Here is a 12,419-nt window from a genome sequence, read left to right on the forward strand (position 1 = left end):
TCCTAAAAATTGTCTCCGGGTTCCTAAAATCGATGCCCTACCTGTACTCTATTGTGCAAAAGGATGGCATATGTGGGGTCTCATGCTGTTGTGCCTGTTGAGGGTCGTGGACCATTGTATAAAAAGGCTGAAGGAGAACGACCTGTACTGGGTGTCCAAGCACCTTTTCCATCTCCTGGTTCCTAAAATCGATGCCATACCTGTACTCTATTGTGCAAAAGGAAGTAACCTTACCATGGGTCGCAGACCTCATGTTTTATTGTTATACTTTGTCAGGGTAATCAGGCAGGCCATATAGAACTCCCCCGATAGGGGGAGTAACAAGGATTAAACTGCTAAGAATAGTACTACTTAACACAACCTAGTTACCATGGGTCCCAGACCGCATGTTTTATTATTATACTTTGTCAGGGTAATCAGGCAGGCCATATAGACCTCCCCCGATAGGGGGAGTAACAGGGATTAAAATGCTAAGAATAGTACTACTTAAAACAACCTTACCATGGGTCCCAGACCGCATGTCTTATTGTTATACTTTGTCAGGGTAATTATATATCATGCGGGCCATATAGACCTCCCCCGATAGGGGGAGTTACAGTAATTAAAGTGCTAAGAATAGTACTACTTAACACAACCTTACAATGGGTCCCAGACCGCATGTCTTATTGTTATACTTTGTCAGGGTAATCAGGCAGGCCATATAGACCTCCCCCGATAGGGGGAGTAAAAGGGATTAAAGTGCTAGGAATAGTATTACTTAACACAACCTTACCATGGGTCCCAGACCGCATGTCTTATTGTTATACTTTGTCAGGGTAATTATATATCATGCAGGCCATATAGACCTACCCCGAAAGGGGGAGTTACAGTGATTAAGTGCTAAGAATAGTACTACTTAACACAACCTTACCATGGGTCTCAGACCGCATGTCTTATTGTTATACTTTGTCAGGGTAATCAGGCAGGCCATATAGACCTCCCCCAATAGGGGGAGTTACAGGGATTAAAGTGCTAAGAATAGTACTACTTAACACAACCTTACCATGGGTCCCAGACCGCATGTCTTATTGTTATTCTTTGTCAGGGTAATCAGGCAGGCCATATAGACCTCCCCCGATAGGGGGAGTAAAAGGGATTAAAGTGCTAAGAATAGTACTACTTAACACAACCTTACCATGGGTCCCAGACCGCATGTCTTATTGTTATACTTTGTCAGGGTAATTATATGTCATGCAGGCCATATAGACCTCCCCCGATAGGGGGAGTTACAGGGATTAAAGTGCTAAGAATAGTACTACTTAACACAACCTAGTTACCATGGGTCCCAGACCGCATGTTTTGTTGTTATACTTTGTCAGGGTAATCATGCAGGCCATATAGACCTCCCCCGATAGGGGGAGTTACAGGGATTAAAGTGCTAAGGGGGAGTTACAGGGATTAAAGTGCTAAGAATAGTACTACTTAACAAAACCTAGTTACCATGGGTCCCAGACCACATGTTTTGTTGTTATACTTTATCAGGGTAATCATGCAGGCCATATAGACCTCCCCAGATAGGGGGAGTAACAGGTATTAAACTGCTAAGAACGGTACTACTTAACACAACCTAGTTACCATGGGTCCCAGACCACATGTTTTGTTGTTATACTTTGTCAGGGTAATCATGCAGGCTATATAGACATCCCCAGATAGGGGGAGTAACAGGTATTAAACTGCTAAGAACAGTACTACTTAACAGGGTCGTGGACCATCATATAAAAAGGCTGAAGGAGAACGACCTGTACTGGGTGTCCAAGCATCTTTTTTGTTCAATTTCCCGGTTCCTAAAAATTGTCTCCGGGTTCCTAAAATCGATACCCTACCTGTACTCTATTGTGCAAAAGGATGGCATAATGGGGGGTCTCATGCTGTTGTGCCTGTTGAGGGTCGTGGACCATTGTATAAAAAGGCTGAAGGAGAACGACCTGTACTGGGTGTCCAAGCATCTTTTTCCATCTCCCGGTTCCTAAAATCGATGCCATACCTGTACTCTATTGTGCAAAAGGAAGTAACCTTACCATGGGTCCCAGTCCACATGTTTTATTGTTATACTTTGTCAGGGCAATCAGGCAGGCCATATAGAACTCCCCCGATAGGGGGAGTAACAAGGATTAAACTGCTAAGAATAGTACTACTTAACACAACCTAGTTACCATGGGTCCCAGACCGCATGTTTTGTTGTTATACTTTGTCAGGGTAATCATGCAGGCCATATAGACCTCCCCCGATAGGGGGAGTTACAGGGATTAAAGTGCTAAGGGGGAGTTACAGGGATTAAAGTGCTAAGAATAGTACTACTTAACAAAACCTAGTTACCATGGGTCCCAGACCACATGTTTTGTTGTTATACTTTATCAGGGTAATCATGCAGGCCATATAGACCTCCCCAGATAGGGGGAGTAACAGGTATTAAACTGCTAAGAACGGTACTACTTAACACAACCTAGTTACCATGGGTCCCAGACCACATGTTTTGTTGTTATACTTTGTCAGGGTAATCATGCAGGCTATATAGACATCCCCAGATAGGGGGAGTAACAGGTATTAAACTGCTAAGAACAGTACTACTTAACAGGGTCGTGGACCATCATATAAAAAGGCTGAAGGAGAACGACCTGTACTGGGTGCCCAAGCATCTTTTTTGTTCAATTTCCCGGTTCCTAAAAATTGTCTCCGGGTTCCTAAAATCGATGCCCTACCTGTACTCTATTGTGCAAAAGGATGGCATAATGGGGGGTCTCATGCTGTTGTGCCTGTTGAGGGTCGTGGACCATTGTATAAAAAGGCTGAAGGAGAACGACCTGTACTGGGTGTCCAAGCATCTTTTTCCATCTCCCGGTTCCTAAAATCGATGCCATACCTGTACTCTATTGTGCAAAAGGAAGTAACCTTACCATGGGTGTCAGTCCACATGTTTTATTGTTATACTTTGTCAGGGCAATCAGGCAGGCCATATAGAACTCCCCCGATAGGGGGAGTAACAAGGATTAAACTGCTAAGAATAGTACTACTTAACACAACCTAGTTACCATGGGTCCCAGACCGCATGTTTTATTATTATACTTTGTCAGGGTAATCAGGCAGGCCATATAGACCTCCCCCGATAGGGGGAGTAACAGGGATTAAAATGCTAAGAATAGTACTACTTAAAACAACCTTACCATGGGTCCCAGTCAATGTTCCCTCTAATTTTTTTTCCGTGCGTGCAATTATTTTTTTCTGTGTGCGGGCTTGATACCGCTTGTGTGCGGCACTATATATATATATATATATATATATATATAGATGTATGTATGTGGATATTTACTTAGAGTAAAAGTTAATACTGTTTTTCAGTGGTATACGCAGAGACCTGGCGGTGGTGTGTGTTATGTCTCTGCTGACTCTCTGAGAGGTGAGGAGTTTGAATATTGTTGCACAGGCCCTCAAACCATATGTGGTAAAGACCAGTAATAACTTTTACTGCAAGCATTTTTGCTACAAACAGCTATCTTGAAAGCACATATAACTTTCACAAATAGCCATCTTGGAATAAGGCACATAGAGGCTGTTAGCATACTAAGGGGCACATAGAGGGTGTATTTAGCAGTGCACACTAAGGAAAACAGAGGGGGAGGTTAGCACACTAAGGAGCACATAGAAAGGGAGGTTAGCACACTAAGGCGCACATAGAGAGGGAGGTTAGCACACTAAGGAGCACATAGAGAGGGAGGTTAGCACACTAAGGAGCACATAGATGGGGTAATTAGCACATTAAGGGGCACATAGATGGGGCAGTTCGCACACTAAGGGGCAAATAGATGGGGCAGTTAGCACACTAAGGGGCAAATAGATGGGGCAGTTAGCACACTAAGGGGCACATAGAGGGGGCAGTTAGCACACAAAGGGGCACATAGAGGGGGCAGTTAGCACACTAAGTGGCACATAGAGGGGGCAGTAGGCACACTAAGATGCACATAGAGGGGGTAGTTAGCTCACTATGAGGCACATAGAGGGAGTAGTTGGCACACCAAGTGACACATAGAGGGGGTAGTTTGCACACTATGAGGCACATAGAGAGTGAAGTTAGCACTCTAAGGGGCACATAGAGGGGGCAGTAAACACACTAAGAGGCACATAGAGGGGGTAGTTTGCACACTAAGGGGCACACACATGTAGACATTTTAGACAGACTTTAGCTATAATATATATAAATATATACCGAGTATTGTGTAGGTGATGCTTTGTATAGTGTCTCCCTGGCTGGCTCCCAAAGTCTTGCAGGCTGAATTCTGCAAGTTTTAAATCAAGTCCCTGCCCCTCGCTGACAACCAGGCTGCGTGTCTAACTTTTGCAGCTGCAGATCTTCTAAACAGTGTAAACATCACCCGCGCTGCACTAGCTGACGTCATCAATGCTTACTGAAGCATCACGTGACATTTCACAGGCAGCTTAGGAGAGGAATGCTACGCTGCTCAGATAGATTCCAATTGCAGCTCAGCCAGGAACAAACTGTTAGCCAGTCAGTGGAGTGATGGATGCCGGCCCCCACAATCATTGGGCCCGGGGCACATGCCCCTTTTGCCCCACGTAACGTTAGAGACGGTCCTGACTGAGATCCCAAAAATGTAGAACTAATTTGCCAAGTGCCGCCTGCACTGCGCATTGGACCCAGCAATCTGTCACTCATCTAGCCTGATTCTGTGTTCCTTTATACAGCGCTGCTGCCAGCACCGAGCTAATGTACTTTTAAGCTGAGTACATTAGCTCGGTGCTGGCGTACAGGAACACAGAATCAGGCTAGATGAGTGACAGATTGCTGGGTCCAATGCGCAGTGCAGGCGGCACTTGGCAAATTAGTTCTACAGGCATTTTCCTCTCTCTGCTTCTTCTCACAGCAGGTGCTGCGCGGCCTGATATTCTGCCTGCGCTACACCAGAAGGGAAGGCAGCCGCGCACCTTAGAGGGAACAGTGGTCCCAGTCCACATGTTTTATTGTTATACTTTGTCAGGGTAATCAGGCAGGCCATATAGACCTCCCCCGATAGCAGGAGTTACAAAGATTAAAGTGCTAAGAATAGTACGATTTAACACAACCTTACCATGGGTCCCAGACCGCATGTCTTATTGTTATACTTTGTCAGGGTAATTATATATCATGCGGGCCATATAGACCTCCCCCGATAGGGGGAGTTACAGTAATTAAAGTGCTAAGAATAGTACTACTTAACACAACCTTACCATGGGTCCCAGACCGCATGTCTTGTTGATATACTTTGTCAGGGTAATCATGCAGGCCATATAGACCTCCCCTGATAGGGGGAATAACATGGATTAAAGTGCTAAGAATAGTACTAATATAAACACAACCTAGTTACCATGGGTCCCAGACCGCATGTTTTGTTGTTATACTTTGTCAGGGTAATTATGCAGGCCATATAGACCTCCCCCAATAGGGGGAGTTACAGGGATTAAAGTGCTAAGAATAGTACTATTTAACACAACCTAGTTACCATGGGTCCCAGACCACATGTTTTGTTGTTATACTTTGTCAGGGTAATCATGCAGGCCATATAGACCTCCCCCGATAGGGGGAGTAACAGGGATTAAACTGCTAAGAACAGTACTAATATAAACACAACCTAGTTACCATGGGTCCCAGACTGCATGTTTTGTTGTTATACTTTGTCAGGGTAATCATGCAGGCCATATAGACCTCCCCCGATAGGGGGAGTAACAGGGATTAAAGTGCTAAGAATAGTACTACTTAACACAACCTAGTTACCATGGGTCGCAGACCGCATGTTTTATTATTATACTTTGTCAGGGTAATTATATATCTATCAAATCTATCTATCTTCTATCGATTCTATCTAACTATCAATCTATGTATATCTATCTATCAAATCTATCTATCTCGCGGCCGGACTGATTTGAGACAGCCACTTGTGTTTAGGCCAAATTTGAAGTAGGAGGACAGACCAATCATCTTCTTCCATCTCCCTGTTCCAGAAATGCAGGCCATATAGACCTCCCCCGATAGGGGGAGTAACAGATAGTAAACTGCTAAGAATAGTACTACTTAACACACCACGGGTCCAAGACCGCATGTCTTATTGTTATACTCTGTCAGGGAAATTATATATCTATCAAATCTATGTATTTATTTATCGAATCTATCTAACTATCAATCGTATCTATCAAATATATATTGCATCTATTGATCTATGTAATTCGTATCTATCAAATGTATATTGCATCTTTTGATCTATGTAATTCGTATCTATCAAATGTATATTGCCTCTATTGATCTATGTAATTCGTATCTATCAAATTTATATTGCATCTATTGATCTATGTAATTTGTATCTATCATATGTATATTGCATCTATTGATCTATGTAATCTATGTATCTATCTATCAAATCTTTCTATCTTGTGGTTGTGCAAATGGACTGTTTGCGGTGCGTTACACGGGGAGTTTGGTCTGTCACTGTGAAGCGGGCGTAACCCTTACACTACCTGTTCGATACAACATCATACCTGATGTTTTAAAGCACATTATTAAAAAATTTTTTTAGGAATGTTAGGTGATTAAGGCCCTTTATGGGTTAAAACCAGACTCTGCATCAACTATGTAATTTTCCGTGGGAGTTTTGCCATGGATCCCCGTCCGGCATGCCACAGTCCAGGTGTTAGTCCCCTTGAAACAACTTTTCCATCACTATTGTGGCCAGAAAGAGTCCTTGTGGGTTTTAAAGTTCACCTGCCTATTGAAGTCAATGGCGGTTCGCCGGTTCGCGAACAGTAGCGGAAGTTCGAGTCCGCCATTCGCGAACCGAAATTTTAAGGTTCGCAACATCACTAGTAGCATGTAGATTAACTACACGTGATTTAAAAATTAATAGAGTGGAGCACTAGTTTTCTTGAATAGATGCTGATTAGACATGTGCATTTCGATTCGTTCCGAATCGAAATTCGGCCAAATTTGTTAAATTCGGAGTTTCGGATCGATTCTAATTTCCGAATTACGGTAGTACCGAATCTACCGAATAAATCCGAATTAGTTCGGATTTATTCATTACATTCGGATGGCCATGGATTACACTAGTATTGTACAGTATATTAGGTTATATCACTCTGCTATGAGTTACACCTAATATACAGTACATAATACTAGTCTAATACACAGCACATCCCACCTAACACATTCCGAAATTCTGAATCGAACCGAACCGACTACAGCAGAATTTATTCGAATCCGAAACGAATTCATTCAAATTTTTCCGAATTTGAATCGATCCGAACCGAAATTCGAAAACATCCGAATCGATCCGAACCGAAACGAAACAAATTTTTCGGCCATGCACAAGTCTAATGCTGATATAAATAAAGACAAAATACTTTTTTCTAAGCATTTAGATATCAACATGGCAGACTGCAAAGGTCAGAAAATAAGTAACATTGTTTATAAACACACACAGATACATGATCATTTTTCAATTGGAACTTAAACTAATTACTTGGGGTATTTATAGTGCCTTGGTTATAATGTATAGCTGTTTTATGGTATTTTGTATTGTGCCTATAGGGAAGCCTTACAGCCAATGGCACAGGTGATCTTTTTTATATAGTTGGATATACTGTATGGGAAAAGCACACCAAGGACAGTGCCAAACTGAAATTATATATATATATATACACACACACACACACACACACACACATGTACATAATGAGAATAACTCAAAAAGTTAGAAACCAGGGGTAAATTCTTATAATGTATAGTGTAGTCCTCCTTATTTGTTTTGTTAAGGTGAAGTTGCAGACCTTCTTGTGTCTTTGTGCTGTTTAACTGGGCAGACAGACAGGCAGGCATTTTAATAGTTAAAACAAAATTTATGCTTACCTGATAAATTGATGATGGTCCACAGTACTCCATAACATATGGGATATATTTCCCGCCACTAGGAGGAGGTCAAGAACCCATAACAGAGCTTAAAAACCCTCCCATCTCTCTTATTTTAACGTATAGTAAAGTAGAGAATAGGAAACATATAAGTAGGAAAGACAAAGCATGGTCTGTAAAGATGCCATTAGAACTGTTGCCCAAAAATTGAAACTGTGGACCAGCATCATTTCTAAAGAAAAATAATTTATCAGGTAAACATAAATTTTGTTTTCTTTGAAAAAATAATGATGGTCCACAGTCCTCCATAACATATGGGATTAATAACCAAGCAGATGGTCTATGTTACGGAAAGTAACAATTTTTCTGGCAGTTCCTATTTAGCCGACACTGCAGCCTGAAGGACTTTTCTGCCAAAAGCCGCTTGTAAATAAGCAAAAACATCTAAGCGATAAAATTTGGAAAAAGTAAGCAGAGAAGACCATTTTTGCTGCTTTGCAAATATGCTCCAAAGATGCATCAATTTAAAAAGCCCACAATGTTGCAACTGATTTGTAGAAAGAGCTGTAATACACTTAGGAGGCAAATTTCCTGCCAGTAAATAAGCTTTGTGAATCACTTGTTTGAACCAAGAGGCCAATGTTACCTTAGTTGCTTTTTGCGCCTTACGAGTCACAGAGTAGTGAACAAATAAACTAAAAGTGTGTCTGAAATCTTTAGTAACTTGTATATAGAATTTTAATTTCAAGATTATGTAATAGTAACTCCTTAGATTATTTAGTATGAAAGGGACACTGAACCCAATTTTTTTCTTTCATGATTCAGATAGGAGTAAATTAAAAAGTTGCTTAAAATTTCATGCTCTATTATCAATTTTTCTTTTTTCTCTTGCTATCTTTATTTTAAAAGCAGGAATGTAAATCTTAGCAGCCAGCCCATTTTAGGTTCAGCACCATGGATAGTGCTTGCTTATTGGAGGCTTACATTTACCCACCATTAAGCAAGCATAACCCAGGTTCTCAACCAAAAATGTGCCAGCTTTTTAAATAAAGATAGCAAGAGAACAAAGAAAAAATGATAATAGGAGTAAATTAGAAAGTTGTTTAAAATTACATGCTCAATCTGAATTATGAAAGAAAAAAATTGCGTTTAGTGTCCCTTGAAGTAAAGCCTTAACCTTGTGTATAATTAGAAATGGAGAATCACATGACAAGGCTGACAACTCAGCAATCTCCTCAGCTATGAAAGTTTCTAAAAAGAAAAGAACTTTCCAAGATAAAACCTTGATATCAATTGAGTGCATCGGTTCAAAAGGAAGACCTTGTAACACGGAAAGAACTAGATTCAAATTCCAGGGTGGAGAAAGTGTTCTCACAACTGGTCCAATTCTAACTAACGCCTGGACAAAAGTCTGAACATCAGGAAGTTTAGCTAACTGCCTATGAAAAAGAACAGATAAATTGAGAGTGGAGGGCCCTCTAGTGGGCCTGTAACATCACTAAGGGATTACCAACTTGAAGTCTGGAGATTGTGTTTGTTTGTTACATTGTTGCAGGAGAGGAGGCGGTGTTTTGTTCTTACCTTTATAGGGTCCTGCAGCAGAGTATCCGGCCTCTTTTTGGTTCCAGACTTCAAGAGGAAAGTTTCTGTGTCCCTGAAGGAAGTTTTGCTGATGGATAGATCCAGGAGGAAATCTCTACCACCCAAAAGATATAGAGAGGTTGTGGAGATGTCATCCAGGAAGAGAGGACCTGCAAGACAAGCAGAGGAGCATGGGTTTGATGAAATTGTTCCCCCCACCCCTCCCAAAAGGCCTACCCAGAGGAGTTTCAATAAGGGGAAAGGACAGGCTAATAAGGGGAAAGGTGGTGCAGGGAAAAAAGGGGGTGGCTCTGTAGGGCCCAGGGATGTGTCCCTTTCTCAGCCGGGGTGTATGGGCGGTGTGGAGGCCCAGGCCGGCACTAGTGGGGGGCGGGAGGCCCCTGGGGAGAGGTGTGAGGCGGGCAGGGGTCCAGCTGTCACCGGAGGGTGTGAACAGGCTGGGGCTTTGCCTGCATTGCCACCGGCAGCCATGGCGGCGGTACTAGCCCTGGCCCAATCACTGGCTTCGGTGATGCCTGAGGCTCAAGGGCAGGGCGGGAGCGTGGCCCTGGCTGGCGGTGGGGTTGTGGCGAGTGGGGCAGGTGTGTCAGGGACCACGAGGCCCCACATGGCAGAGTGCGCAGCAGGCCCGTCCCTCTCGGATGGCGGGTCGCGCGAGATGTTCTCCTCCAGCTCATCGGAGGAGGAGGAGTGCGGCCGCCATCTTGGAGGGAGGGTCAGAGGTCCGGAGGACACCGCCCGCGACCGGAGCGGCCCAGGTAACTTGGGGAGGCTCCCGGTCGCAGGCGGGGCGGCAGAGGGCAGCGCACAGCGGAGGCGGCAGGACTTACCGGTCGTCATTAGGGCGGCTGGGGCGGCAGGATCTCAGCAGCGCGGCGAGGAGGCGAGGCCTAGTACAAGCGCGCATGCGCACACGAGTACTGATGGGCCTGTAGTGTGGGCGCAGGAGCGCCAAGGCCTGGTGGAGGCTGGCTGGAGGTGTGAGTCTGTGGGGTTGAGAGCTGTGGGGCCTACGCAGACGGCGCAGGCAGACATGAGTCGCGGAGGTACAGGCGCGCAGGCGCAAGGGAGGCATAGAGCTAGCGGTCATGTGAGAGTGTCTGGAGCTGGAAGGGGCATGAATATGAGCAGCAATACTGTGAGAGTCATGGAAGCCAGCAGTGGCAGGAGTATGGGGGATGTCACTGGGGGCAGAGGGAGGACACATGCGGGGATAACGCATGTCAGTGCACATGGGTCACAGTGTGTTACGGTTGGTGAGGATGTGTATGGGTGTATGGTGCCTGGGAATATGAGGCTTGGTGGTGACAGGCCAGGAGTTGCGGGGGGTAGGCCTGAGGCACCGCAGACTGCACTGGGGCAAGAGGCAATGATACAGAGAGCTGTGGAGATTGCGCTGCGTGAGATGGCCAGGCAGCAGGCCCCTCAAGGGTTTAGTGCTCATGCCCAGGAGGGGCCTGGGCAAGAACTGTTGATTAGAAGGGCTGTGGTTGCAGCTCTGGGGATGGACGCTGGGGGGGATCTCAGGGTGGAGGGGAGGAATCGCTCTTTTGACGCTCCACCCGTTGCCCAGAGTACTCCCCAAGTTAATTTGTCTCCCCAGGTATCGAGTAGGAATACTTCCACAATGGCAGCAGAAGCATCCAGTGCGCTAGTGGTGGCAGGACAGTGCACAGAGCAAAGAGAGCAGGCCGGATCTTCGTCCCAGGCACCCATCGAAGCAGACCGCTCGGGAAGTTGTGAGTACTATGCACCACACACACTGCACGCTGACACAGGGTCCTCATCTAGTGTTTCAGGTTCAGATAGTGGGGAGGACCTGGGGCTGGTTGGAAAGGGTCAGCGTAGAATGTTTTGTTGGATCAAGAAGATGGCGGCAGGGCAGGCGAAGGAGAGGGACAGGGCGCCAGGACCCGCTGAAGGGGTCCAAGGGCCCGCAGGGCCTGGGGGCGCCCCCCCTGGGGCCGCGGTGCCTCGTAAGGTGGCGGCTCAGGGAGACACGTACCCGTGTTTGGTGCATTCCCTGTACGGGCACCTCAAGGCGAAAACAGTGAAGAAAATACAGGAGGGTCGTTACGTTAATGTCTTTGACCTCTCACTGGACGCGTTTAGGGCGAAAGAAAGGGCCCAAGATGGGGCAGGGCCCAAAAAAAAGTGCGCAGGCCTGAAACATACGAGGAGTGGCTGAAATGCTTCCGAGTGCTGGCAGCGTGTTATGTGGATAGGTGGCCACTGCAGGGCCACAACCTTTTTAAGTACCAGGATACTATTGAGGATATCCATGGCAGGTTTAAAGAGGGTGCTTGGAGGGAATATGACATGGCCTTCAGGAGGAAGATGGTGGGAAACCACCTACTTCATTTCGGCACGCAGGACATGCACCTGTGGTCGAAGCTGGGGTTGGAAGGGGGCCCCACCCCCCCTACGCTGGCGCGGCTGGGATCGCCGAGGCAGAGTGCGAGGGTAGGTCGGCGCGGGCGAGAGTGCTGGAAATTCCAGGACAAGCAGTGCGACAGAGGGAGCAGTTGCTCCTTTCGCCACATCTGCAGATATTGTGGAGGACCGCATGCGGGGGTCGATTGCAGCAAACGCAGGGACACGGGGCAATCGAAGCCAGCGCCAAAAGCTGGAGCTGTGGTCAAGGGCCCCAACCCCGCTTAAGCTGGCCCCTATGCTTCCCTGGCTGGCCCGTTATCCAGACAGGGGGGCAGCGGAACTGCTCCGGGGTGGCCTGGAGTGGGGCTTCGAGATACCGGTTACAAGGATGGTGCGTGGGTCTGGGGTACACAAAAATTTAAAGACGGCTTACGAATTCCCACACGTGGTGAGGGAGAAATTGGCAAAGGAAGTCGCATTGGGTAGGGTGTCTGGCCCATTTGCGGAATCTCCC

The 12,419-nt window shown here is 45.8% G+C and overlaps 1 protein-coding gene across 1 annotated transcript; it reads left to right on the plus strand.

The window, feature by feature from the left end:
• Nucleotides 1–9,656: 9,656 nt before the first annotated feature.
• Nucleotides 9,657–11,717, plus strand: LOC128652447 (spidroin-1-like). Its single transcript, XM_053705386.1, has one exon. The coding sequence runs from the start codon at nucleotides 9,657–9,659 to the stop codon at nucleotides 11,715–11,717; it is 2,061 nt and encodes a 686-aa protein (XP_053561361.1).
• The last annotated feature ends 702 nt before the right edge of the window (nucleotides 11,718–12,419 follow it).

Source organism: Bombina bombina, chromosome 3 (assembly GCF_027579735.1).
Source record: "Bombina bombina isolate aBomBom1 chromosome 3, aBomBom1.pri, whole genome shotgun sequence".
Taxonomy (NCBI): Eukaryota; Metazoa; Chordata; class Amphibia; order Anura; family Bombinatoridae; genus Bombina; species Bombina bombina.

What these genes read in the sequence shown, in the direction of transcription:
- LOC128652447 (XM_053705386.1), top strand. Translation starts at nt 9,657, where the DNA reads ATGTCATCCAGGAAGAGAGGACCTGCAAGACAAGCAGAGGAGCATGGG.